Consider the following 26,783-nt stretch of genomic DNA (forward strand, 5'->3'; position numbering starts at 1 on the left):
CATCTCACTGCCACCTCAGGGCCTCGTGTCTTCTCTTGCAGGAGGTCCCAGGTGATTGAAAAGTTTGAGGCCTTGGACATTGAGAAGGCAGAGCACATGGAGACCAATGCAGTGGGGCCCTCGCCATCCAGCGACACACGCCAGGGCCGCAGCGAGAAGAGGGCGTTCCCTAGGAAGCGGGTGAGTTCCTGGGGCCAGGCAGCACCTCAGGGGTGGCTCGGGGGCGGGTCAGCATGTACCCCATGCGCCGAGTCCCCTCCACACAGGCCTGGGTTGTGCTCCTGCCAGGCTTCTGCTCTCCGACTGCCTCCTCTGCACAGTGACCTTCTCGAGGGCAGGCCTGTCTCCTGCAGCTTCATATCAGAGCCTTCTCCATCTCTGCTGAAGGATATTCTCACACATTTTAGATCCCAGATTTAATTAGGATCACTCTCTTCCTCTCTGAGGCAGCCCAGCAACAAGGCTGAATGTCATACCTTTCTAACTCTTTCTTTCAGTACAGCTGCACCCCTCGCTTCTCTACTCAGCCCAAGGTAGACTCGGCTTCTGAAATCCTTCTGGGCACCCGCCTGCTGCTTTTGTAGCTGGCCAACTCCAAGCTCATCTTCTCCTGGCTTCTCTCTTGTTCACAAGGTGCCTAGTGCCCACTGCCTGGCCCATGGCTTGCCACCTGCCGCCACAGAGCCCAGGGCTCTTCCTTCTGTGGCTCAGAGAAGCTGGGGGATGGGGTGGGGTCAGGAAAGTGACAGTGACTGGGAATCCAAAAGAAAAGGCTGCTCAATCAACGAGGACATCTCAGGACCCGGGTCCTGGCCTGGCCCTGCCGCAAACTTGCTGTGGGGGCTGGGCAGATCACTGCCCCTCGCCAGGAGCAAGGCCCTGGCGGCTCTTGGAGGGGTGGACGGCACCAGCTCGTCCCTCACCTGCCCGTGTTGCCCTGGGCTGCGCTGACTGGCGGCTGCTCTCTGCCACAGGACTTCACCAATGAAGCCCCCCCAGCTCCTCTCCCAGACGCCTCGGCTTCCCCCCTGTCTCCACACCGAAGAGCCAAGTCACTGGACAGGAGGTCCACGGAGCCCTCCGTGACGGTGAGCCCAGGCGCCGTGTCCTCTGGAGGCCGTGCTCCTCTGCTTCTGTCACTCTGAGGCACTGTCTGTTTCTGTCTATGCGTCCACGCCAGCTGTCCCTCTGTGCACAGGCCCTCGTGTCCGTGAACACCCCCACCCACCAACCCACAGGCCGTCGAACGCAGATTCTGTGTTTCTTTCCTTTTCTGGTCCCAGCAGAACCAAGAGCTCCATGGCATCCTGAGCTCTGGGAGGAGGCCCTGCAGAGGAGGCCACCTTGGCCAGGCAGACTCCCGACTCTAGGAGGCAGGGCTGCAGTGGGGACCCTCTGCTCCTCTGGCATTGGGCATTGCTTTTTGTGGCACTTCGGAGGCAGAGGCTACGTCTTGTTGGAGCTTGTCTCGTTCTCTGCGTCATGCCTCAAGTGGAAGAGCAGACCTTGCACCGGGTCCTCCGTGGGCCTCAGAGCTGTGACAGCAGAGGTGTGGAAGGAGTGGTCAGGGTACAGGAGCAAGGCCAGCTCAGCATGCTGACGCAGCTCCTCCCCGTTCTGTCTTCAGCCTCCAAGGGAGCCTGGAGCCTGCTCACTGCCTCTTGTCTCCTTGCTGCCTGCCCCAGGGCTTGGGGGCTCCCAACCACAGATTGATGTGTAACATGGAATGTGAAGAGGAGTAAGGTTTGGGTTTCTCCTTCAGTCTGGGTTTTGCTTCAGGTGTCTCAAACAAAACCCCTTATTTCTCTGTTAACGTATCTGGGAGTTCCTGTCCCCAGCAGAAAGCACCAGCAGGGAACCCACCTGCATAGGCCTTGCCATCGGGGTCAGATTGCAGGCTTGACTTCAATGGCACAACCATGATATGGAGGTTACAAGTTTTTGTTAAAGATCCGTAAGGTAGGCCAAGCGCGGGGGCTCACGCCTGTAATCCTAGCACTTTGGGAGGCCAAGGCAGTCAGATCACAAGGTCAGGAGATCGAGACCATCCTGGCCAACGTGGTGTAACCCTGTCTCCACTAAAAATACAAAAATTAGCTGGGCATGGTGTCGTGTGCCTGTAGTCCCAGCTATTCGAGAGGCTGAGGCAGGAGAATCGCTTGAACCTGGGAGGCGGAGGTTGAAGTGAGCCGAGATCGCGCCACTGCACTCCAGCCTGGCAACAGAGCCAGGCTCCATCTCAAAAAAAAGAAAGAGCTTCACGTTAAGCAGGCTGTCAGAGAGGGGCAGGTGGCAGTCCCACGTCTCAGGTCTTGTGCACAGTAGCAACTACAAACATGCAGGAGAGGACTTCCCTATTTAAGGGTCACTTGGGGTAGGGTGTGCTAATTTCATAGTGTTGAGTTTGATTGGATGCTTCAGCTGACTCTGGTGGCAAGGACAGTTGCACAGCTTGGCAGGACGTTGGGGTTGAAACAGGGCTCTGTAGAGGGACTTCTTATCTATCTGGGTCAGCCTTAGCCAGACCTAGGCAGCAGCCAACTGTGGTTCCTCCCTCACTCCTCAGAGACAGGGTTCTGAGCAGAGGCTCCCAGCACGCTTTGTTCTGGTAGTTGTCGTGACAATTCTTGCCTATTCTCACTGTCACTCCTTGGAATAATACAAAAAGACACCAAAGCTGGTTTCTGCTCAGATGGCTGTAGAAAAGAGAGCACCTGGGACCAGAGGTGGAGTGACCCATGTCTCTGTGGGGCCAGCCAGGTGGGCTGTAGGTGGCAGTGCTCTCTCAGGCTGTTCCTCAGGGCCCAGGTGTGTCTAGGTGGCACAGGTGGAGGAAGGACAAAGCCCTGTGCCTGGGTGCTGTCCCCTGTCTGCCATCCTGCTTCTTGTGGGGAATACAGGTCAAGCCTGTTCCTGGTGGAGAAATGGCCTGAGGGTCTCAGCGGGGCTGCAGCTGCTGCTTCCTCAACACCGCACATCTCTGTTTCCCAGGCTTCCTGTGGCTTCTGCAAGAACTTTTGAATCAATTCTCCTTTCAGCCTTCCCTGCAGATGTTTCCCTTCAAATAAAATGTTCTGTAACTCTTCATCTGGGCTTGTTTTCTGCCCCCCAGATAGGCCCTGTGCAGTGGGCCCTGTACAGGCCGGAGCCCACACCGCTCACAGGGCAATGAGACCATACCTTCTCTCCTGCCAGCCTGCCAAGCCCAGCATCTCCTTCCTCAAGGTCGCGCGCGCCTACAGAAGGCGGGTTGCGGGCAGCACCCACCAGGGTGAGGGGGCTGCATAGGCTTGTCTGGCAGGTGGAGAAACCCCTTTCCTGGTACCCGCCTCATCTGGACAGAAATACTGGCCCCATCAGACACTCATGACACTAGAGGAGTTTCCTCTGAGCTGTTCTTTTTTCTCCCTTTCTCAGCCCGACCTGCTGAATTTCAAGAAAGGCTGGCTGACTAAGCAGTATGAGGACGGCCAGGTGAGTGTGCAGGGTTGCCGTGGCCCCTGACGGGTCTGGGGGCAGGGTGAGGGTGAGCTGGCCTTGTCCCCAGCCAGTCCGTGAGTGCTGGCTCCATGCCTTCCTCCTCCATGCCCCTTGTCTCACGGACCAGGGCTGTGGCTGAGACTCCCATCTGCTCCTAGAAGTGCAGGCACGCAGCCTTCATTTCTGCAGTCGGAGGTGCTCTGGAGGGGCACTCGGTAGGCCTGTCTGCTGACGGCAAGGGAATCTTGGCCTCAGGCCTTAGGGATGCCTTGTAACACTAGCCCCCACCTGGTAATCTTTCCTAAAAGTTCTTCAGAGGCCTGGCTTCCCCAGGGGCAAAGAAAGTCTCTGCCTGTGAGATTGGCTTGTGTTTCCATACAAGCCAGCCAAGTAGACAGTAGCCTAGCACTGCAGGACTCGCATGCCCGAGACCCCTCAGCTGCAGTGGCAGTGTTAGCCCTGGAAGGAGCAAACATGGTATATTCTTGCCATCAGACTCAAGCAGGAAGAGCCATCTGAGGCTGGACCTGCCAGCCCACCTTGACCCTGTGCCATGGGCTGGAAGGCCAGGCCTCCCAAGGAGGCATGAAGAGAAGTCTGCTGGGTCCTTACCTAAGAGGCCCTGATGCCCAGCCCATCTGCACTCCCTTCCTGCTTCCTGAGCTGCTATCCCAAGACATCCTCTTTCTTTCTCCTCCATATCAAATGCCCTTGGCCTGGCATGAAGACTCAAGTTCCCCTCCTTACTGCTCACAGTGAAGACTTGGTCTCTAGCTGGTTAGTTACCCCTGCTGGTTAGGGTGCCACATGGCCATGGCTTGCGGGTTGCCACCTGCAGGTGGAGATGCCATTTCACAGCCACCTTTCTGTTCTGTTGGGCCCAGCCTGTTGTCTGCAGCCTCTATAGTTATTGAGGACCTCACGGCCTGGCCACCAGCCACACCACTGGTCATAGAGTCCACAGCCAAGGCCTGCTCAGCTATTTGTGCTGCCTCTTCACTGGAGGGTCGCAGCTTAGTGAGCGTCCTGAGGGAGTGAGCGCATGGCTGCCTGCAGTCCCAGCGGAGTCCTCTGTGTGCCGTCAAGGAGGCGCCAGCCTGTCCCCTGCTTTCCCTGTGCTCTGGGTGGGTCCCACAGGCTCTGGCTGCGCATCGCCATGGTGTGGCAGGTGTGCTGTTTTAGGAGTTGGTAATCGAGTCATTTTCCTTTTCTTCCCCCTTAGTGGAAGAAACACTGGTTTGTCCTGGCCGATCAAAGCCTGAGATACTACAGGGATTCGGTGGCTGAGGAGGTGAGTGTCTGGGCTTTGCCTCTGCTATGGAGACAGCTGGAGGGGTCCAGGCGGCATCTGGGGCTAGTAGATCTGCTTCCCCTTGGGCTAATGTCCCCACTTCTGAGGACGACGCCCTTCAGTGGTGGTCCCTTGCCAAAGGTGTATCCATGTTGCCCTCTTGGGTTTCCCAGTCCTGACCTGGTGGGAAGGTGAGCACAAGACCAGCCTTTATCCTTGTGATCATTTTCCTGGCTGTGATGCCGGGCTTCGTCAAGGCCCTGAATTAAAAGCCCAGTGCAGTGGATTCGGGCAGCTTTTGTTTTCTCTGTTCTTTGAAAAACACTGAAATTTGAAAACTCAGGATGAAAAATTTTGTTTTTTCCACGAAGAGATTTCATGGTAAATGGAGTTGGAAGAATTGAACTACGTCTTGTGCCCTGCCTTCTGGACAAAGACGGGATATGATAGATGAGCTTTGTTGGGCCCCTTGACAGTCCTGATTCTGTGGTCAAAGACCAACTAGAAGAGGCTTCACCTACAAATAAAAATAACCTCTTCTAAACAGTTTGGCAAGTCTCTTTCGCCTTTTCCCCAGTAGTTCCACTCCAGGAATCCCTCAGATATACTCACACATATGGAAAAACGTCTGTGTTTCAGGTTAGTCATTCCCACACGTTTGTAATAGCCAGATGATTGGAAAGAGCCTAAATACCCATCATTAAGGGCTAGAGTACGTATTAAATACTCTGAGCCAGTCTTTACAGACTGAAGGGGAAAAGGCGGTAGTGATAAGAAGTAGGGGTAGGAGAGTGTGGGCGGTGGGCCTCTGGTGGTGTCCAGCGTTGGGGAAGTAAGGAGCTTGTGTAAGTGTTTGGTTGTGTGTGCACAGAAGAACACTTCTGAGTGTGATCTGTAGACCTCTGGGGGTCCCTGAGGCCCTTTCAGGAGAGCAGTGATGGTTAAAATAATTTATAATACTAAGATATCATTGACTTTTTTTTTGCATGTGGCCATCTGCACTGATGGTACAAAAGCAACGGGAAGTAAAGCCACTAGTACTTGGCACAGCCCCAGCTGCAACAACAGGCTGGACCAGTGGTCACTGGATTCTTTACTGCCATACATTTTAAGTAAATAATGGTTTTAAAATAAATAAAGGGGCCGGGCGCAGTGGCTCAAGCCTGTAATCCCAGCACTTTGGGAGGCCGAGACGGGCGGATCACGAGGTCAGGAGATCGAGACCATCCTGGCTAACACGGTGAAACCCCGTCTCTACTAAAAAAAAAAATACAAAAAACTAGCCGGGCGAGGTGGCGGGCGCCTGTAGTCCCAGCTACTCGGGAGGCTGAGGCAGGAGAATGGCGTGAACCCGGGAGGCGGAGCTTGCAGTGAGCTGAGATCCGGCCACTGCACTCCAGCCTGGGCGACAGAGCGGGACTTCATCTCAAAAAAAATAAAAATAAAAATAAATAAATAAATAAAATAAAATAAATAAAGGTCCTTGAAGGAGCAGCAGAAGTTACTGATTTTATGAAGCCGCAATCTTTAAATGCCCATCTTTTCAATATTCTGATTTGAAATGGAAAGTAAGCATCACCTGGCTGCATACCAGAGTATGCAGGCTTTCTCATGGAAAGGACTCGTGATTGTTTGAGTTGCCAGCTGAACTAGCAGCTTCTTTGTGGAACACCATGCTTACTTGAAAAACAACTGGTAGGCAAAACTGTAGTCATTCATTTTGTGTGTTTGGCATATATTTTCATGAAAATGACCCAAGTTAGCTCATTCCTCTAAGGAAAACAACTGACAGAGTTTGTTGCTGGTGATATAATTTGAGCTTCTAACCAAAAATTAGAACTTGGGAAAATTTGTATTCACCATCATGAACTTCCTTTTACTTACACTCTCCTGATGAAATAGGTGGTGGTATTAGCAAAGGCGATATTTTGATCTTGCATAATGAAATGTGTAGACAATTGGAAGCTATGCATAACTTAATATTTTCCATGTGACCAATACCACATGTTACAAAAGCATGCGTGGGTTTTAATGTAACACAGAACAGAGAGTTCCTTGGCATGAATTCAGATACCACATTGCAGTTAACCTTTAAGAGCCTACTACTTGTCAAAGAACAGCCACAACTACTTGAAAAAGCTATTAAAATACTTCCTTTATTGTCTGGTGAAGGGCATTTAAAGATTGAGGCTTCATAAAATTAGTAACTTCTGCTGTTCCTTCACCTTCTTACAGTGGCTCACACCTGTAGTCCCAGCACTTTGGAGGCCGAGGCAGGCGCATCACCTGAGGTCAGGAGTTTGAGACCAGCCTAGCCAACATGGTGAAACCCTGTCTCTACTAAAAATACAAAAATGAGCCAGGTGTGTTAGTGGTCATCTGTAGTCCCACTACTTGGGAGACTGAGGCAAGAGAATCACTTGAACCCAGGAGGCAGAGGTTGCAGTGAGCCGAAATCATGTCACTGCACTTCAGCCTGAGTGACAGAGCAAGACCCCATCTCAAAAAAAAAAAAACCTTCCTGTATTGAACAGATGGAATGAAGAAATAAGAATCCAGCTGTCCTTTCTGAAGACAGATGTTAGAGAGATTTGCAAACATTCAAAGCCGTGTGACTCTTATCACTGATTATTTAATCAAATTTTTACTTTAAAATGAGTTTATTTTATTCTCAAATGAACAAATATATTTGAAATTTTCATTTCTATTAATATATTTTTTCATATGTATTTAAATAAATTTTTTATATATTTAAATACATTAAATATATACATTTGAGTCTAGGATTTCGAGGCTGCAGTGAGCCATGAGTATGCCACTACACTCCAGCCTGGACAGCAGAGTGAGACCCTGTCTTGGGGGAAAAAAAATAGAAATGGGGGCAGATGTGGTAGTCCGGAGGATATAAAAAGTACATTAAAATACATTAAATATATAAAATATGTATTTTATATATATTTTAATTTCTAACATGGTAAATACCATCAATAGATGAAATCCACATAACAGAAACTCTTCTAGGGTCCCCAGTTTTTAAGAGTGTGAAAGGATTTCAACAGCAGCATGTTTGAGGACCACTGGCATGGACTATCTTTAGCTGGATACAGAGACAAATGGTGGTGTGGTTGCACCCAGGGAGGGGCCTGAGTCATACAGTAGTAGGATAGACAGTATCCTCACTTGTCAGTGTGTATACTATTAAAAATAAACTCAGTGCAGGAAATCACTTATGGAAATTTGCTCACCTAGGCCTTGATTCTGCTTCCTAAAAATCTCAAGACATTCTCATTTCTCTCTGCAGGCAGCCGACTTGGATGGGGAAATTGACTTGTCTACATGTTACGATGTCACAGAGTATCCAGTTCAGAGAAACTATGGCTTCCAGATCCATGTGAGCCCAGGGATGGAAGTGGGGCCACAGGCTTGACAGGCAGGGACACATGTCAGAGTGCCTGATGTCTGGGCTGGGGGCATTTCTGGACAGGCCTGATGCAGTGTGTGTGGTCAGCATTTAGTCTTTCCCACTACCCTTGACACCTGTGTCCTGTGGCACCTGACCCTCTTCCCCAGTTCGTGATCTGAACAGTACATTAGATGTTAGTATCTTTTTTCTGAAGACTGCTTAAAGATTTTTTGTTTCTGAAGGTTCTTTTTTTTTTTTTTGAGACGGAGTCTTGCTCTGTCGCCCAGGCTGGAGTACAGTGGCCAGATCTCAGCTCACTGCAAGCTCTGCCTCCTGGGTTCAGGCCATTCTCCTGCCTCAGCCTCCGAGTAGCTGGGACTACAGGAGCCGCCATCTCGCCCGGCTAGTTTTTTGTATTTTTTAAGTAGAGACGGGGTTTCACCGTGTTAGCCAGGGTGGTCTCGATCTCCTGACCTCGTGATCCACCCGCCTCGGCCTCCCAAAGTGCTGGGATTACAGGCTTGAGCCACCGCGCCCAGCCGAAGGTTCTTTTTTTCTTTTGTTTTTTATAATGCTAGAGTTGGGGCTGTTGGAAGGATGTGTGGTATAGGGAATAAGAATGAATTATTTACATCGGTTTTTTACTCACTTATTCATTTGTTTGTTCATTCATTTACTTACAAGGCTATTTTTTCCCAAAATCTTGTGAGTTACTCAGATGAACAAGGCATTGCCTTGTTCTCAAAAAAAAAAAAAAAAAAAAAATCTTATTGATTGGACAAAATGGTTCTCACTGGCTGTTTCTTCAAAACTCTGTGGATTAAGGGCTGCCTGCAGTCAGCCAGACTCCAGGTTAAGGGCACAATCTTCCGGACTGCCACATCTGCCCCCATTTCTTTTTTTTTTCCCCCCAAGACAGAGTCTCACTCTGCTGTCCAGGCTGGAGTCTAGTGGCACACTCATGGCTCACTGCAGCCTCAAAATCCTAGACTCAAACGATCCTCCTACCTCAGCCTCCAGAGTAACTGGGACTACAGGTGCATGCCACCGTGCCCAGCTAATTTTTATTATTATTATTTGTTTTTTGGAGAGACAGGGTTTCACCATGTTGCCCAGGCTGGTTTTGAACCACTGGGCTCCAGTGATCCACTTGCGTTAGCTTCTCAAAGTGCTGGGATTATAGGCATGAATCACTGTGCCCAGTCCTGCCCCCACTTCTGACACCAGTTGTGAGTCTGGAGGTTTCCAGAACCACCTTCAGTTTCGAAAATTCACTAGAATGACTCACAGAATTCAGGAAAATAGTATCTTTACAATGAGTTTTACTGTAGAAAAAATATACAAGTCAGAACCAGCCAAAGGAGAGCCATGTGGAGTAGAATCTGGGACTGGGGGAGTCACAGATGCCAAAAGTTTCTGCATCCTTGGGGACACAGTGTCCTCTTAGCCCTGATGTGGGGCAGCATGCAGAGCATTGCCAGGAAGCCCACCTGAGCCTGGTGTTGAGCTTTAGGAGGCTGTGTAGCTGCTGTGGTTGATGGAGTTATTGTCCTCATGGTTGAACTCCACCTAAAGCCCTTCCCGCCATGGTCGGCTACTTTCACATGGTGCAAACCCCAACCCTCTGATTTAATGGGTTTCCTCTGATTTCCTGCTTCTGGCCAGGCCGTCCTCCACCCTGAGTTGTCTTGTCAGCATGAAGTGTTAGGTGGGGTCCCAGGGGACCACCATGAGTAATAAAGACTCTAGTCATCTAGGAAATTACAAGGTTTGGAAGTTCCCTCCCAGGAGCCAGGACAGAAGCCAGGCCTCTCTTTGGGTAAAGTTAGTTCGTCACTTGCAAGAGCTTTAAGATGGGTGGAGAGCGTGATGAGTAGAGAGCTGCCCCCGTGGGGCTGCACCCTGGCCCTGGGACTTGGTTTCTCACAGAAGGCTAGACTCTGGTGGGCTCACCTGTAGCAGGGTCATACCTTCACATTTTGGGGCCCAGAAACTCAATTGTATTGCTGTTTTGAGAGTTGATCCAGTATTTGGGGCTGACTCTGATTGATCCAACTTAGGGGAGACTGAAGTAGACCCAAAGGCCAGTGTGTTCATTTACTAAGAAAATCCTGGCTGCCAGCCCACTGGGCTGCTGGCTGTGGCTTCCTGCATGCCGGCATCTGCGAGAGGAGCTGAGTCACAGTTGGAGGCTGCACTGACAGCCTGGCACCAGGGCTAGGTGTGAGTTGCCTGCTCTTAGTGGCCTGAACTGCTCAAGTTTCGAGGCTCCTCTGTCCTCAGCCCCTGTGGGAGGGGTAGTCAGGCATAGTGCCTGGTGAGCCTCCTCTCCTGCCATCCACCTCACATCTTCATGAGCAGCTTCCTCCAGGCAGGGCACACCTGAAGTCTGAGAACTCACCCCACTCTCCTAGTGACAAATGAGGGCACCAGCCAATCTCACCCACTGATCAACCCCTCCTCACTTCACCCTGGTAGGGCTTATCCTGATGACTTTCTGTGAACCCCAACTACTGAGAGTTCTAAGGAATGAGGAGGTCCTTGCAGTGTGGAGAAGGCTTCCTGGGGGAGGCTTCCTGGAGGAGAATCCCTCGAGGCTCAGCAAGAGGGCTGAGTTTGAAAACATGTCCCAGACTGGACTCCAGACCTGGTGGCACAGAGAGCACAGAGCCAGTCTGGGGCTAGAGTGCTGGGTGGAGGGTCAGGTTGGCACTGGTCCAGTTTTTGTGGAGAGCACTGAAGGGTGTTAGAAGATGCCAGACAGTTGTGCGTTCATGATACACGTCTGGCAGGACATGCAGGTCCATTAGAAACGAGCCAGACAGGCTGGCACAGTAAGGCTGGGCCAGAAAGGTAGGAACAGCACCCGGGAGTAAGAGTTGAGGGCAGGGCCAGGACCCAGAGCATGGCAAGGCCCTGCCCGCTTAGAAGCCAGCAGAAGAGCTGATGTCACAAAAGCGGGGGGGATCCCCTGGAATTCCGGCTGTGATCCATTTGAGGCATGATGGGCTCTCAGAGAACATTAGGTAGCCGCTGGGAAAGAAAATTCAGCTGGAGAAAACGGCTCTATATGGAGCACTGAGGCCAAACTCCAGCAACGCCCGCACCTGGGGTGGAGAAGGTGGGGCCCCCAATTCAGCTCATGTGGACGTGAGAACTGATGAAGGAGGACCGAGCTGAGCAGTGGCGGTGTCTTGATCGGGCATGTGCAGGGGCAGGTCAGGTCCCTCCCAGCTGTGCTTTGTGGCACATCAGGCCAGCGCGGGATCTCCTGTTTTGATTTCTGACCAGGCCACTAGTGCCCGTCTGAAAACCATCCTCATGATTGCATCCTGCCGTCAGCTTCACTACTGACCTGGTTGCTGAGTCTGCTTGTGAGCAGCTCTCAGTTAAGGGCTGCAGCCCTCGCTTCTATTGGGCAGGTGCCTATAGGTGCAGAAGCAGGCCTCCAGCTCCATGCAGGCCACTGGCCCTCCCCTTTCCGAAGGTACCCAGGCAGGTCTGCTCAGGGGTGCAGCAGTCATGTCCCAGAGCCATGTGCTCTTTGCTTCTTTGTCCTACCTGCTGCCCTGTTCCCCACCCAAAACAGGCTCCTCCCCGGCTGCCTTGGACAAGCACCTAGGACAAGCCCTAAACTCCACCTCATCCAAGCAGGAGTCTAGAGCTTGTCCTAGGTGCTCCCCAACCCAGCCAGCCAGACACTGTCCACTGTCCATACCCCTTTTGTTACTTCTGAGCTGCCCTATCCCCTGCCATTACCTTAATTCTCATCACTTGGACAGCTGCAGTAACCACCCAGCAGGTATCCCTGCCTTTTCTCAGTGTCACCAACAAGACCCTCACACCCCTTGTTCTTAGCCATTCCCCGGGCCCCATCATGCCATGTGCCTGTGTGGGTTCAGACTGCAGGCGCCACTCCCCACACCCAAGAAGCACACCCTTCCCCATTCCCCACCTCCACCGCTGCTCAGCACTTGCTGATTCTGCCCTTCCCCCAAGGCTGGGAACTCCTTAAAGAGGGGTGCAGTGGCTGGGCGCGGTGGCTCATGCCTGTAATCCCAGCACTTTGGGAGGCCGAGGCAGGTGGATCACAGGGTCAGGAGATCGAGACCATCCTGGCTCCACTAAAAATACAAAAAATTAGCTGGGCGTGGTGGTGGGCACCTGTAGTCCCAGTACTTGGGAGGCTGAGGCAGGAGAATGGCATGAACCCAGGAGGCGGAGCTTGCAGTGAGCTGAGATCGTGCCACTGCACTCCAGCCTGGGCGACAGAGCAAGACTATGTCTCCAAAAAAAAAAAAGAAGAGAGGGAGGGGTGCAGCATCCTCCTCTGTCTGAATGGGCAGGCTGCTGGTGCGTAGTGGGTCCTCAGTAACTGTGAGCTGACTTTACTGAGAGAAGATACTGGATTTACCATTGCCACAGATGCATGTCCCTCCCACGGCTTTGCCGTCTCCTGCTCTCCAGCTCCCTCTTGTCCCAGTAGTGGGCACATGTGGCGCTCCTAGAAGGGTCACCCAGTCACAGGCCTTCTCCCTGTGGGACTTTGTAGCCAGTGCAGGAAGCTTCTTTGGAGATGGAGGGCAGCAGGTACCCTAGGGGACAGTCACTGATGGTGCCTCATCTTTTCTCTGTAGACAAAGGAGGGCGAGTTTACCCTGTCGGCCATGACGTCCGGGATTCGGCGGAACTGGATCCAGACCATCATGAAACACGTGCACCCGACCACTGCCCCGGATGTGACGAGGTAGGATGGTGAAGATGCCAGGTAGCCCCTTGTACATCCTGTGGGTGCCACTCCTGCCAGGGCAGTATCAGACTCAGGTCTGAAGTCTGAGACCTGAGCTCAGTGCATCCCAGTCTGCTGCTCCTTCCTTCCTATGTCCTTCTGTTGCTCAGGTTCTTGTCCCAAGCACATCAGAACAGACATTTCTGGTTCTTTTCCTCTTTTAAGCCCAGACGTTTTCATCTTGCGGGTAGTGTGTATGCTGGTCATTAGAACTAGGCTTTGGTGGAGAATCTTCCATCTGTGTCAGCAGGTACCTGGCCAGACCAGCCTGAGCTCCACAGTCAGTGCTCTCAGGCCTTGAGCTCTGCTGGCATGAGGATGGCCCCGTGTGCAGCATCCATAGGCCACCCAGCACTTCTTTGCCTTGGCCTTCTTCTCACCTCACTCCTACATCTATTTGATTTCTGTGCAGCCAAGTTGAAAAACCCTCTCTTGTGTTAGCATTCTGTGGTTCATGCGCCTCAGATTTTGCTTTGGGCTTTCCTCCTCCTGCCCTGAAGGTTAAAGACCTAGCTCTCATTTTAAAAGAAAGTGGAGAATCAGAAGACTCAGACATATCCAAAAAAAAAGCAGGGAAGATTCCAGTGTAGGGGCTGGTCCTTTGAGGGCCAGAACTCTGCTGTCCCCACCTCAAGGCTTCAGAGCCTCCATGCATCTGAGCACCTGTGGTGCCATTTCTCAGATCATGTGATGTAGATTACATCTCAGATGTATTTCTTGTGCTGTGGGTTAGGCTGCTTGGGTATGGCAGTGTCACAGCAGGGGCTGTCCTTGGAAGCTTTGACCTAAAAACACATTCTTTTTTTTTGAGATGGAGTCTTGTTCTGTCGCCCAGTCTGGAGTGCAGTAACGTGATCTCGGCTCACTGCAACCTCCACCTCCTGGGTTCAAGCAATTCTCCTGACTCAGCCTCCCAAGTAGCTGGGATTACGGGCGCCCACCACCATGCCCGGCTAAGTTTTGTGTTTTTAGTAGAGACAGAATTTCATCATGTTGGCCAGGCTGGTCTTGAACTTGTGACCTCAGGTGATCCACTCGCCTCGGCCTCCCAAAGTGCTGGAATTACAGGCATGAGCCACCGTGGCCGGCCTAAAGGCACATTCTGTATCCAAACCTTTGCCTCCTTCCTGCCGACTCTATACCTCTTTGCATAAGAAGAAAAGAACACCTAAATTGATTATTTTCTTTTTAGTCCTCTTTTCTGTGTCTGTCATTTGTTCATGACTTCATTTATTAAACAAACACTGTCTAGTAAGGCCAAGAGGCCGTGGCCAGGACAGGTTGCCCTCTGTCTTTCAGGATCCTGTTCAGAGAGCTGGCTTGTTGGTTAGGGACAAGTCCTCTGCATGCACAGCCAGCAGGAGGCACCCAGGGCTGCCACAGGCTCTCCCCCGCCCGCCAGGGGCCGCATCCTGTGGTGGCCTCAGCTACTGCCTCCATGGTTCTCCCGTCAGGAGCAGACACCCAAGCTTGGCAAGCTAAGCACTCTTTTCCAAGCACCTTTAGGAAGCCCCTAGAGCAAAGTGAGAAAGGCCCCAGCTTCTTTGCCCAGGCTGTTGGCAGCAAACAGAGCTTATCACAGGGGTCCAGGACGGGGAGTGGTGGGCGTGCATGTGGGTGGCTGGCCTGAGGTCCTCTGCTGCCCCTCTTCCTCGCCAGGCCTGGGCTCGGTGCTGTAGAAGGGCCATCCTGGCTGGAAGAAGTCAACTTTGGGATATCCCAGGACAGGTGTCAGGAATGCACCTGTGCACATGCCTGTGCCTGCACACGGCTCAGGAGAGGTGCCTCCACACTTGAGTGCCTGCTTCCCTGCATGCAGGGGCTTTGGGCCCAGGGAAATGAATGAGGAGACAAGGGTTTTGCTCTCCTATGAAAGCTGACCTGGCAGTTGGCCTCCTAATAATTACTTCATAATCTAGCATATCTGTGTAGTCTAGTAGAGTGCTCACCCTCTACCAGTTTGTTTTCAGCATTTATTCTTCCTCTGTGTAGGCTTTTATTATTTGAGGAAAAATGTGAGTTTTTTAGTGCTGCCAGGCAAAATCACAAGGAGGCATGAAAACAGAAGCTACAGTTTCAGAAGCTGCTGTCCTCATCCTGCTCTCGTCGCCTTCTTGAAGTGTGGGAGTGGGGAAGTTGCAGGGCGCTTCCTGCCTTTAGTGCTGGAGGAGCCTTGTGGGGAGGTTTCTCCTGGGGAGTGCAGCCAGTTCTGGTGTGGCTGTGACTTTGGCGGCTGTCAGGGCCCGGCTGGGGGCCTCCGTGCACGCCCTGCCCTGTGTGTCATCCTGACACTCTCCATGGCCAGAGATCTGCCCTGTGTCATTTTCCTCCAGATGTTAGCGTGCTCTTACAGTGGACACCTGCAGATCCCCCTCCTCTGAAGCACTTTGCCTCTCACCCAGTTGCTGCCTGGACAGGTGACCCTTGCTTCAGGTGGTGATGGCAGCCATTTCCTCTTTTCGTTGGTTCTCTCTTTAAAGACTCCTTTCCTTTTGGACCTGATTGAAACACATGTGCTCCCTGGAGCTCCTCCTTGGGCCCTCACTGTTCCGAGGTGGGCTTGCAACTGCCTTCTGAGGGCCTGGGTGAGATTAAGGGCCACTCAGTCAGCCTCGGACCAGCTGGCAGTCTCTGGGGCCTATCCCTAGAGTCTACAAACCTCTGTCTCAGACACTCCCAGCCTCCTTGACAAATTGCCATCGGCAATGTCCCTGTTCCTCCGCTGCTGCAGACGAGGCCTCCCCAGGAATCTCTGCTTCTAGCAGGTGGGGACTAGGCATGGTGGATTCCTTAGGCAGACCTGGCTTCACTCCACTTACTGCAGGGCAGGTAGCGGTGCCATGAGCACGACGTGTGCAGCTTATGTCCCGTTGCTGGCTGCTGCTTGCCTCCTCAAGGTGGCGGGTAACCAGCAGCTGGATTGGGCTTTTAAAACATAGATTTAGGCCGGGCACAGTGGCTCATGCCTGTAATCCCAACACTTTGGGAAGCCAAGGCGGGTGGATCACCTGAGGTCGGGAGTTTGAGACCAGCCTGGCCAACATGGAGAAACCCTGTTTCTACTAAAAATATAAAATTAGCCAGGCATGGTGGCGCATGCCTGAAGTCCCAGCTACTCGGGAGGCTGAGGCAGGAGAATCGCTTGAACCCAGGAGGCAGAGGTTGTGGTGAGCCTAGATCGTGCCATTACACTCCAGCCTGGGCAATAAGAGTGAAACTCCATCTCAAAAAAAAAAAAAAAATCTGATCATGTTACCTGCTTATTAAAAGGTAAGCCCTTCTAGAGAAGTGCTAGTTTTCCCTCATTTTGTCACCACTGTCTAGTCCAGGGATGCACAGAGGCCAGGCCTTACCAGGCGGGTACAGTGGCTGCCCAGGTGCAGCCTGATGCAGTTCTTGGCTCTGAGCAAGGCAGGGCTGGCCCGTCCTGCCTGTGAGGCTGTGGGAGTCCTGGGACTCCCCTGGTTCCATACCCTGGCAAAGGGGCCACCCCAGTGAGCCCCTCACAGCACCTCTTCAGGGATTAGGATAGAAAAGGATGTGGTGCCCACAGGGGCTGGGTCGTGGCTCAGCATTGCCAGCTTCTGCCTGGCAGGCCACACTGTCAGAGTCACCCCTGACAGTCTTATGTTCATCCTCCTGCTCCACAGCTCATTGCCAGAGGAAAAAAACAAGAGCAGCTCCTCTTTTGAGACATGCCCGAGGCCTACTGAGAAGCAAGAGGCAGAGCTGGGGGAGCCAGACCCTGAGCAGAAGAGGAGCCGCGCACGGGAGCGGAGGCGAGAGGGCCGCTCCAAGACCTTTGACTGGGCTGAGTTCCGTCCCATCCAGCAGGCCCTGGCTCAGGAGCGGGTGGGTGGCGCAGGGCCCACTGACACCCATGAGCCCTTGCGCCCTGAGGCAGAGCCTGGGGAGCTGGAGCGGGAGCGTGCACGGAGGCGGGAGGAGCGCCGCAAGCGCTTCGGGATGCTCGACGCCACAGACGGGCCAGGCACTGAGGATGCAGCCCTGCACATGGAGGTGGACCGGAGCCCAGGGCTGCCTGTGAGTGACCTCAAGACGCATAACGTCCATGTGGAGATCGAGCAGCGGTGGCATCAGGTGGAGACCACGCCTCTCCGGGAAGAGAAGCAGGTGCCCATCGCTCCTGTACACCTGTCTTCTGAAGATGGGGGTGACCGGCTCTCCACACACGAGCTGACCTCTCTGCTGGAGAAGGAGGTAATAGCCTGGGGCCAGATCCTCCCCCTGCTCCCAGCAGCCTTTCCAGAGCATCAGCTGTAAGCTGTGGCCTTAGGGGTTCATCTACACAGTCCTAACCTCGAGGGACTTGCAGACCCCTAGGGGAGACAGACACACAAATGAGTCCTCATAGTTGAGGCAGACCTGAGAGCTGTGGGAGCGTGCCACTACATGCAGGGCAGGGAAGGGGCCTTCCAGGCACAGAGGAATTCATCCCATGGTGCGGGCCACTGCCATTGAGAGGCAGGCGGCGTTGCAGGGCCCCCGATGGTTTCCTCGCTCTGACTCCCGACGGCAGGAGGGGCGTGAGCAAGGTGAGGATTTTGCGTTAGGCAGTGCTGGCTTGGACAGGTCAAAGCTGGAGGCAGAGATCAACCCCAGGTGCTCTTACAGTGGCTTGGGGATGGCTGATCAGATCTGAAGCCAGGGACATCCAGCAGGAGATGACAGCTGGGTCCCAGGTCATAAGGATGTGAAGCAGAAGGCAGTGGTGAGGCGGGGTAGGCCGTGGATGAAGGCTGCCCTGTGACTGTCACTCCTCCATGAGGCCCTCAGTGCACCTGGGTACAGAGATGAACAAGCTGGCCCCCAAACTATAAAATAAGATGTTATTTCATTGAAATGTATCCAGAAATCCTATCTGCAGAACTACAGCGGTGGATTTACATGTCTGGACAGGGAGTCTCGTAACCAAGGACGTATAGCATTACGGTTTTTGTGGAACTCCCTGTTTCACTCTCCATTTAGGGACAGTTTTCAACACTGTATTTCAAATGTGTTCTCTTACGTAAGTAGCTTGTTAAAGATTTGCCACTTGGGTATGCCTCACGCTTCTCATCTTTTTTGTATTTTATTAACTGTATGAGGCTGAGTTATCACCAGCACTAATACTTGTACTTTTTCATTTTCCTCATCCATTAACAAATAACAAAGGCAGGATGAAATAAAATAACAGTTGAAACTCACATTACTTCAAGCTACCAAAATGGACCAGCCAGCAGGCGACACACTGGTTCAACAATCTGAGGGGGTCAGTCTTCACTGTTTAAAAGTCAGGGGTCAGCTGGGCGTGGTGGCTCATGCCTGTAATCCTGGTACTTTGGGAGGCTGAGGTGGGTGAATCACGAGGTCAGGAGATCAAGACCATCCTGACCAACATGGTGAAACCCTGTTCCTACTAAAAATACAAAAATTAGCTGGGTGTGGTGGCACGTGCCTGTATCCCAGCTACTTGGAAGACTGAGGCAGGAGAATCACTTGAACCCAGGAGGCAGTGGTTGCAGTGACCTGAGATTGTGCCATCGCACTCCAGCCTGGCGACAGAGCGAGAGTCCGTCTCAAAACAATAAATAAAAGTCAGAGGTCTCCCCACCTCTCACTGCACAGCCTGGCAACAACCTGGGTGGCACTGGCGTGACTGCCCACCACACACACAACTCCACTCTGCACGAGCTCTGGAAGCAGGATGGGTAGCCCTGCACACGGCCAGGCATCAGGAGGCACCTGGGAGGTGGGTGGGGAAGAGGTGGACAGATGAATGAGTAGCTGAAGCTATTGAAAGCAAGAAGAGTGTAAAATAGCTTACTCACGGGTGTCCACACCTTGTTTGAGAGAACTGTGGGAACCGTTTTTGCAAACAGAACTTTGTGGAATCCATCATGTAAAACTGGTCAAATGGAGTGATTTCAGTTGACCCATTGTGGGCCCTGGAGTGAGGCCTGCTTGAGGCCACCACTCGCAGTGGTCCCTGTAGAGCCTAACCTGGCCTGTGTGACCAGCTGAGGACACTCAAAGGACCCCATGGGGTGGTCTTCCTCTAGATGCAGGTGAAAACCCTTGTTCCCCAGTGGACACAGCCCCCTTCTCAGAAATGAACACCCCCTATGGGCCTTGGCGCCTGTATAGGGCGTGCACGTTGGAACCTTGATCAGGTGTGGGAATTATGTGGACACCCGGGGCTGCCTGGAGTAAGAAGGATAAGGTAGTTCCTTGGTCCCCAGAGGGTACCGGGTCTGCCATTGTTACTGATGGCTTGCATTGGAACCTTCACTTCCAAATGCTGCTGGTAAAGGCCATATCAGCACATCTGCTGAAATGTGGAGACTCCAAAACTCTTGGGCCACATGGAAGACCAGTGAAAGAGTCTGTGCTGTGCAGCTGCTTTGTTTATCATTGTCATTTTGCATAAAAGTGTGTGTTTTTTTGCTAACAGCTGGAGCAGAGCCAGAAGGAGGCCTCAGACCTTCTGGAGCAGAACCGGCTCCTGCAGGACCAGCTGAGGGTGGCCCTGGGCCGGGAGCAGAGCGCCCGTGAGGGCTACGTGCTGCAGGTAGGGTGGAGGGGCTGCTGTGGCCCATGGTGCACTCAGGAGCTTCAGTGTGAAGGGTTCATGCTCAGGCAGGCTAGGAGTGTGCAAAACTTGGCTCAGCAGGGGCCACCTCCTGGGAGCTCACGCCCCTGGGCTCTTCTGCCACAGGACTGGACTCTCAATGTGCTGGGGGCACGGGGGGGGTGGTGTTTTTCCCTCCTGGTATGACATTTTGGGGAATCTCCCTGAAACCTCTATATCTAAGGACTTTTTTTTGGTAATAAAATCATTGTGGTGCCCTTTCCCTTTGACTCTGAAAGTAGCCAGTGTACATTTATTATAAATACCATATATTTGCATGTGATTTCTCATAGTTTTCACTATAGTAATATTGGGCCTATTGTACAGATTGAAGACATTGAATCACACAACAAGTCCAGTGCCTGCTTATAACCAACAGCAAGTCAGTGACAAAGCTAGCACTGGACCCCATTCCCGTCTGTGTCTGTACCACATCTGCAGGCAGACCTGGGGCTCTTACCACTACTAGTGCAACCCTGGGATACCTCCTCTGAGATCCTGTACCACAGAGCCCTGGTAAAGGGGTGTCACAAGGCTGGAGCTAACCTGGTCCAAGGGCAGGCCTGTGTCTGCTGACTTTCTTGCAGCGTGCCAGGCCCTGTGCCAAGCATCGGGCATAAAACATACACCCCTGTCCCCACTGAGCGATAGGGGAGATTGTGATAGGAAGATTGATACATAAATACTGCAGAAGTGAAATGGGGTACCAGAATAGGGAGCCTAAGTTCTCAGCAATGGCTGAGGCTATAATATTAGAATCAGGGTCCTGGGTTCAAGACTTGGCCCTGCTACTGACCCCCAAAGCAAGTGCATGTGTCCCCCTCCTCTACAGCGGCAGCCTGCTGCCTGTGTAGACTTTGACCCAGGGATCCCTGAGGGTCCTTCCAGCTCTTAGACCCTGAGTCTCTGTCATGTATTGAGTGTCTACATTTCCAGACCATAGTGCGCTGACCTTGGTCTGAGTCGTCCCAGGCAGCAGATGAAACGGGCACTCAGCTGGCCTCTGACCATAGTCCGCCCCTTTGCAGACTCTCTGCTGTTTCTTCTCCTGCGTGCTCCTTGGGCCTTCTGTTCCTCTCTGCCCCACGTTCCCTAGACACTCCTCTCCAGCCTCTTCTGCCATAGTCATTGCCATGCCCAGTTCAGACCTGGTGACGGTGGGCCTCCCTGCCAAGGTCATTTGCGCTTACCCTCCAGGTTTGAGGAGCATCTTTTTAATTCTTGATTGGGCCTCAACCTGTAAGAATTGACTTCAAATCAGGTGGTAAAGATACAAGTTCAGCATGCCAAATTCGAAAATGTGAAATGCTCCAAAATACAAAACTGAACGCTGACATTATGCTCAAAGGAAGCGTTCACTGGAGCATTTCAGGTTTTGGATTTTTGGACTGGGGATGCTCAACCAGTAAGTAGAATGCAAATATTTTAAAATCCGAAATAGTTCTTGTCCCAAGTATTTTGGATAAGGGATACTCAACTTGTACTAGCAGTGGACGTTGCACATTGCTAACCTAGGAACCTGCCTCTTTGTCTAACTTGGATAATTGCATGAGCCTACACTGAAGCCCCTGTTGGTCAGCACTGGGCAAAGCTAGTCTTTAATACATTTTCCCTAAGTCTAATAACCTGTGACTTTTCACCACCCTTTGTACTTTGGAAATGCTTTTAATCACAACTCAGAATGCGCAGGGGGTCTGTGGGGTTAAGGGTCAGGAGCCAGCTGCTGGGGTGGGTGCTACACTAACTGCTGGGAGGAGCTTGCATGGTTTGGACATTGAGCGTGAAGTGTAACTTGAACTTAACATAACTGAGTGTCACATCTGTGGCTTCCCCGGCCAGCAGACCGAGAGGGAGCCACAGGCAGGCCAGATTCTTAGGCTGGGCTCGACTCACTCTTGTTTGTGTTGTTTTTCCCTGCATTAATGAGTTCTGTCTCTGCATGCCTTTCAGTGTGGGGAGTTTTGTTTCATTTACGTTGTGTTTTGTTTTTGCATGCTTCACTTTTTCTCATTTTGAACTCCGCAAAGGTTTGTTTGTTTTGTTGGTTATTGTATTTTACTCCATGGTTTCCGTTCCCCCCTCGTTTTGTCTTCTTACAGGTAGAGATTAGTTTTTCCTGTTACTCTAGAGGACTGACTACACTTTCCACAGGAAAATGTTTGGATGTCACCTTGCTGACATCTCTCGAGCGTTACCTTCCTTCCTTCTCCTCCTGTCTTAGAAGGAAGTGGCATCATTTACCTACACCTTACGTCCTGCGCTTGTTTAGGATTTGTTGTCAAGACTGCATACTTTTTGTTTTGTGAAACAAACAGCTGCAGGTGCTCTGCTCCTCCTGCCTGTCCCTCTTCCTGGCGCTCTCTTGTCCTTTAGTCTTTGTTTTGCTTCTCAATGTGTCCCATTATTCAGTTTTGTTTGGTTTATTTCTCCTAGAAGCTATTTGGTTAAAGCTGTTTTCTGATGTTATTGTCCATGTTTTCTGTTTACCTGGAAGCAGCTACTTACTAAAAAAAAAAAAGAAAAGAAAATTTGTTGGATTTTTTTAATGGGAAAAAAGATAAAGTTGTGCAAAGGATAAAAGCCAAAGCCATCAAGGAGCTTTCTGTGGTTGTTCCTGGCCAGAGGTGTGACACTCAGAACTGGGAGGCCCGAGTGTTACTAACCAGTATTTAATCGGTTTTTTTAAGACTGAAGTGGCCGCCTCCCCATCGGGTGCCTGGCAGAGGCTCCATAGAGTCAACCAAGACCTTCAAAGTGAGCTTGAAGCCCAGTGCCAGCGCCAGGAGCTGATTACACACCAGATTCAGACCCTGAAGCGTAGCTATGGGGAGGCCAAGGACACGATCCGGCACCACGAGGCTGAGATCCGGAGCCTCCAGGCACGGCTCAGCAATGCGGCCGCCGAGCTAGCCATCAAGGAGCAGGCGCTGGCCAAGCTCAAGGGCGACCTGAAGCGGGAGCAGGGCCGGGTCCGCGAGCAGCTGGAAGAGCGGCAACACAGCGAGGCAGCGCTGAGCAGCCAGCTGAGGGCTAGCGAACAGAAGCTTAAGAGTGCTGAGGCCCTGCTGCTGGAGAAGACGCAGGAGCTACGGGGCCTGGAGACACAGCAGGCGCTGCAGCGGGACCGGCAAAAGGAGGTCCAGAGGCTGCAGGAGCGCATTGCTGACCTCAGCCAGCAACTGGGCGCCAGTGAGCAGGCCCAGCGGCTGATGGAGGAGAAGCTGCAGAGAAACTACGAGCTGCTGCTGGAGAGCTGTGAGAAGGAGAAGCAGGCATTGCTGCAGAACCTGAAGGAGGTGGAAGACAAGGCCAGCGCCTATGAGGACCAGCTGCAGGGCCAGGCACAGCAGGTGGAGACCCTGCAGAAGGAGAAGCTGAGTGCCACCTTCGAGGGCAGTGAGCAGGTGCACCAGCTGGAGGAGCAGCTGGAGGCACGAGAGGCCAGTGTGCGCAGGCTCGCAGAGCACGTGCAGAGCCTCTGCGACGAGCGGGACCTCCTCAGGCAGCGGTTCCAGGAGCTGACAGAGCGCGTGGCCACATCCGATGGGGATGTGGCTGAGCTCCGGGAAAAGCTGAGGAGAAGAGAGGCCGACAACCAGAGCCTGGAGCACTCCTACCAGAGGGTCTCCAGCCAGCTGCAGAGCATGCACACTCTGCTGAGAGAGAAGGAGGAAGAGCTGGAGCGCATTAAGGAAGCACATGAGAAGGTTCTGGAGAAGAAGGAGCAGGACCTCAATGAGGCTTTGGTTAAAATGGTTGCCTTGGGGAGCAGCTTAGAGGAAACAGAAATTAAGCTCCAAGCAAAAGAAGAGATTTTAAGGAAATTTGCAAGTGAATCTCCAAAGGACATGGAAGAACCACGGAGTACCCCTGAAGAGACAGAAAGGGATGGCACCTTGCTCCCAGGCCAACCAGTCCAAGTCACTAGGGCCCCTCTGGGCCTCCCACACACAAGGCTCGAGGATGAGGACGAGGACCTGGGGGCTCCTCCGGGGGAGGAGTACGGTGATGGCAGCCCCAGTAGGGAAGAGAGCATAGTGCCCCCAAAGTCAGTGGAAGTTCTTGACAGGGAGGGCCATCAGCAAGGCACAGCCAAACTCGACCAGGGGGCACCTGGTGTTAAAAGGCAAAGAATCCGGTTCTCCACAATCCAATGCCAAAGATACATTCACCCCGAAGGGTCCGAGAAGACCTGGACCAGCAGCACGTCTTCCGACACCAGCCAGGACCGGTCACCCTCGGAAGAAAGCATGTCCTCAGAGCCTGCACCCAGTGTACTGCCTGCACCTGGCGACTCTGACACGTACCTCTCTATCATCCACTCCCTGGAGACCAAGCTTTACGTCACAGAGGAAAAGCTCAAAGACGTGACTGTGAGGCTGGAGAGCCAGCAGGGTCAGAGCCGTGAGGCACTGCTTGCACTGCACCATCAGTGGGCAGGCACCGAGGCCCAGCTGCGTGAGCAGCTCCGTGCCAGCCTACTCCAGGTTGGTGCGCTGGCCTCCCAGCTGGAGCAGGAGAGGCAAGAGAGGGCCAGGAGGGTTGAAGGGCATGTTGGAGAGCTTGGGGACTTCCAGGTCAAGAACAGTCAGGCCCTGATGTGCCTGGAAAATTGCCGAGAACAACTGAGATCTCTGCCTTGGGCCAGCCAGGAGGATGAGCAGGACGCACGTGCAGCCTCCCTGGCCAGTGTGGAGAGTGCGCTAGTCAGCGCCATCCAAGCACTGCAGCACTGGCCGGTCCCAGCCGATGGTGGGGCCCATGCACAACTGGAGACAGGTGGCACCGAGGAGAACAGGAAGCCTGCCTCCCTGCAGCAGTGCCCCCAGCCTGAGCTGACAGAGCAGGAGCGGGTGAGGCTTCTTTCTGACCAGATTGCTCTGGAAGCCTCGCTGATCAGCCAGATAGCAGACTCCCTGAAGAACACAACATCAGATGTCTCCAGAATGCTCCACGAGATTTCTTGGTCAGGACAGCCACTGATGGAATCTGCTGGGGCCCCCGTAGACACCTGGGCCCGGAAGGTGCTGGTGGACGGTGAGTTCTGGAGCCAGGTTGAGTCTCTGAGGAAGCACTTGGGTACGCTGGGAGGAGAGGCAGTCGGTGCCTCAGGAGACGGGCAGCAGAGCATCCCACAGGGCCTGGCCCCCATCCTGGCCAATGCCACATGGGTCAGGGCAGAGCTCAGCTTTGCCACACAGTCAGTGAGGGAGTCGTTCCACCGCAGGCTGCAGAGCATCCAGGAGACCCTGCGGGGCACCCAGACAGCCCTGCGGCAGCACAAGTGCCTGCTGGGGGAAATCCTGGGAGCCTACCAAACCCCAGACTTTGAGAGAGTGATGCAGCAGGTCTTGGAAGCCCTCAGGCTTCCAGCGGGCCATGAAGATGGTGTGCAGCTGTCCTGGGACCTGAGACCCTTAGGAGAAGTCCTGGGCCGAGACTCAGACGGCTCTCAAGAGCCCTTCCATGTGTCTGACCAGAGCCCTGGGGCCTTTGTTGCTATTCAGGAGGAGCTTGCCCAGCAGCTGAAGGAAAAGGCCAGTCTCTTAGAGGAGATAGCTGCTGCCTTACCATCTCTGCCACCTGTGGAATCGCTGAGAGATTGCCAGAAGCTTCTCCAGGCATCACAGAGTCTCTCGTATAACACTTGTTTTGGAGGTCTCGGTCAGTATTCTTCATTGTTGGTTCAGGATGCCATTATCCAGGCCCAGGTGTGCTATGCAGCCTGCAGAATCCGGCTAGAATATGAGAAGGAGCTCCAGCTCTGCAAGGAGTCCTGGCAGACCCGGGAGCCCTCCTGCTCAGAGCAGGCACAGGCAGCCCAGGCCCTGAGGGAGGAGTACGAGGAGCTTCTCCGCAAGCAGAAGAGCGAGTACCTGGATGTGATCGCCATCGTTGAAAGGGAGAATGCAGAGCTCAAGGCCAAGGCCGCCCAGCTAGACCATCAGCAGCAGTGTCTGGAGGATGCAGAGAGCAAGCACAGCATGAGCATGTTCACCCTGCGGGGCAGGTATGAGGAGGAGATCCGGTGCGTGGTGGAGCAGCTGACCAGGACCGAGAGCACACTGCAGGCTGAGCGCAGCCGGGTCCTGAGCCAGCTGGATGCCTCGGTCAGAGATAGGCAGGACCTGGAGAGGCATCATGGCGAGCAGATACAGACCCTGGAGGACAGGTTCCAGCTCAAGGTCCGGGAGCTGCAGACAATCCACGAGGAGGAGCTGAGGACCCTGCAGGAGCACTACTCGCAGAGCCTGAGGTGCCTTCAGGACACCCTCTGCCTCCACCAGGGGCCACACCCCAAGGCCCTGCCGGCCCCTGCCCCCGACTGGCAGGCCACCCAGGGAGAGGCTGACTCCATGACTGGGCTGAGAGAGCGCATCCAGGAGCTGGAGGCCCAGATGGACGTCATGCGGGAGGAGCTGGGACACAAGGACCTGGAGGGCGACGCGGCCACACTGCGCGAGAAGTACCAGAGGGACTTGGAGAGCCTTAAGGTCTTAACGCCCCATTCAGTTTGCAAAGCAGATCCTCCTTGATAATGGGGTGGGTGTGGGGATGTCTGGCTCAGCTACTGTGCAAACAGAATTGAGAGGATGTGCTGCTGTGCCTCTACTTGCTGACCGTGGTGTGGTCTCAGCAGGGCCTGGGCCGTGGGCTTAGCCTCTTGTTCGGCATCCCCCGTCATCCTCCACCAGGAGAACTAGCAGGAGGGCCGCCAGGGTCCCTGGTGGGAGAGGAGCATGTAGTCTTCCCAGCATTTCTCTGCCTTTAACCTAATGTGGCCTCTCTGTATTCCTGAGAGTAGTCCCCAGTCCCCTTGCCAGCCTTGCCTCCTTCCTGCCCCCGCCTCCGCCCCCAGAACTTCACCTGGCCCAGTTCCAGCCCAAATCTGAGGCAGCTGCCTGAGGACAGCCTTGCAGTCACAGCAACACCCCAGAGAGCCAGGGTCCGGTTGGAGGGCAGTCTCCCCCTGATTGCCCTAGGAGAGCACAGTTGGGCAGAGGGTCCCTCTCTGGAACTGGCATTTGATGTGTGCTCTGGTGAGAAGAGCTTTCCCACTGAGCACAGCCTCCAGCCATTCCTGTCCCCTTCCCCAGGACCTTTACAAGTAGCTTTTCCCCAGAACTGCCCCGCACCCCCGCCCCTGAGGTCCTGGAGCACCAAGGCGACATGCCAGGCCCTGGGGGTG

At 53.3% G+C, this 26,783-nt stretch overlaps 1 protein-coding gene across 5 annotated transcripts in view; it reads left to right on the forward strand.

Moving 5' to 3' along the window:
- Positions 1-26,783, forward strand: part of MPRIP (myosin phosphatase Rho interacting protein) — a 117,213-nt gene that overhangs the window by 66,099 nt on the left and 24,331 nt on the right. For 3 of the 5 annotated variants that reach the window (XM_023196113.3, XM_026449020.2, XM_023196111.3), the window contains 8 exons: positions 42-180; positions 975-1,088; positions 3,418-3,474; positions 4,703-4,771; positions 8,073-8,162; positions 12,812-12,921; positions 16,614-17,184; positions 19,418-19,534. In XM_023196113.3, the coding sequence (XP_023051881.1) occupies positions 42-180; positions 975-1,088; positions 3,418-3,474; positions 4,703-4,771; positions 8,073-8,162; positions 12,812-12,921; positions 16,614-17,184; positions 19,418-19,534 (1,267 nt within the window). Of the gene's footprint in view, positions 1-41; positions 181-974; positions 1,089-3,417; positions 3,475-4,702; positions 4,772-8,072; positions 8,163-12,811; positions 12,922-16,613; positions 17,185-19,417; positions 19,535-22,281; positions 26,089-26,783 lie in introns of all 5 variants that reach the window. The other 2 variants (XM_023196110.2, XM_023196109.3) reach the window with 1 other exon arrangement.

Source organism: Piliocolobus tephrosceles, chromosome 16, assembly GCF_002776525.5.
Source record: "Piliocolobus tephrosceles isolate RC106 chromosome 16, ASM277652v3, whole genome shotgun sequence".
Lineage (NCBI taxonomy): Eukaryota > Metazoa > Chordata > Mammalia > Primates > Cercopithecidae > Piliocolobus > Piliocolobus tephrosceles.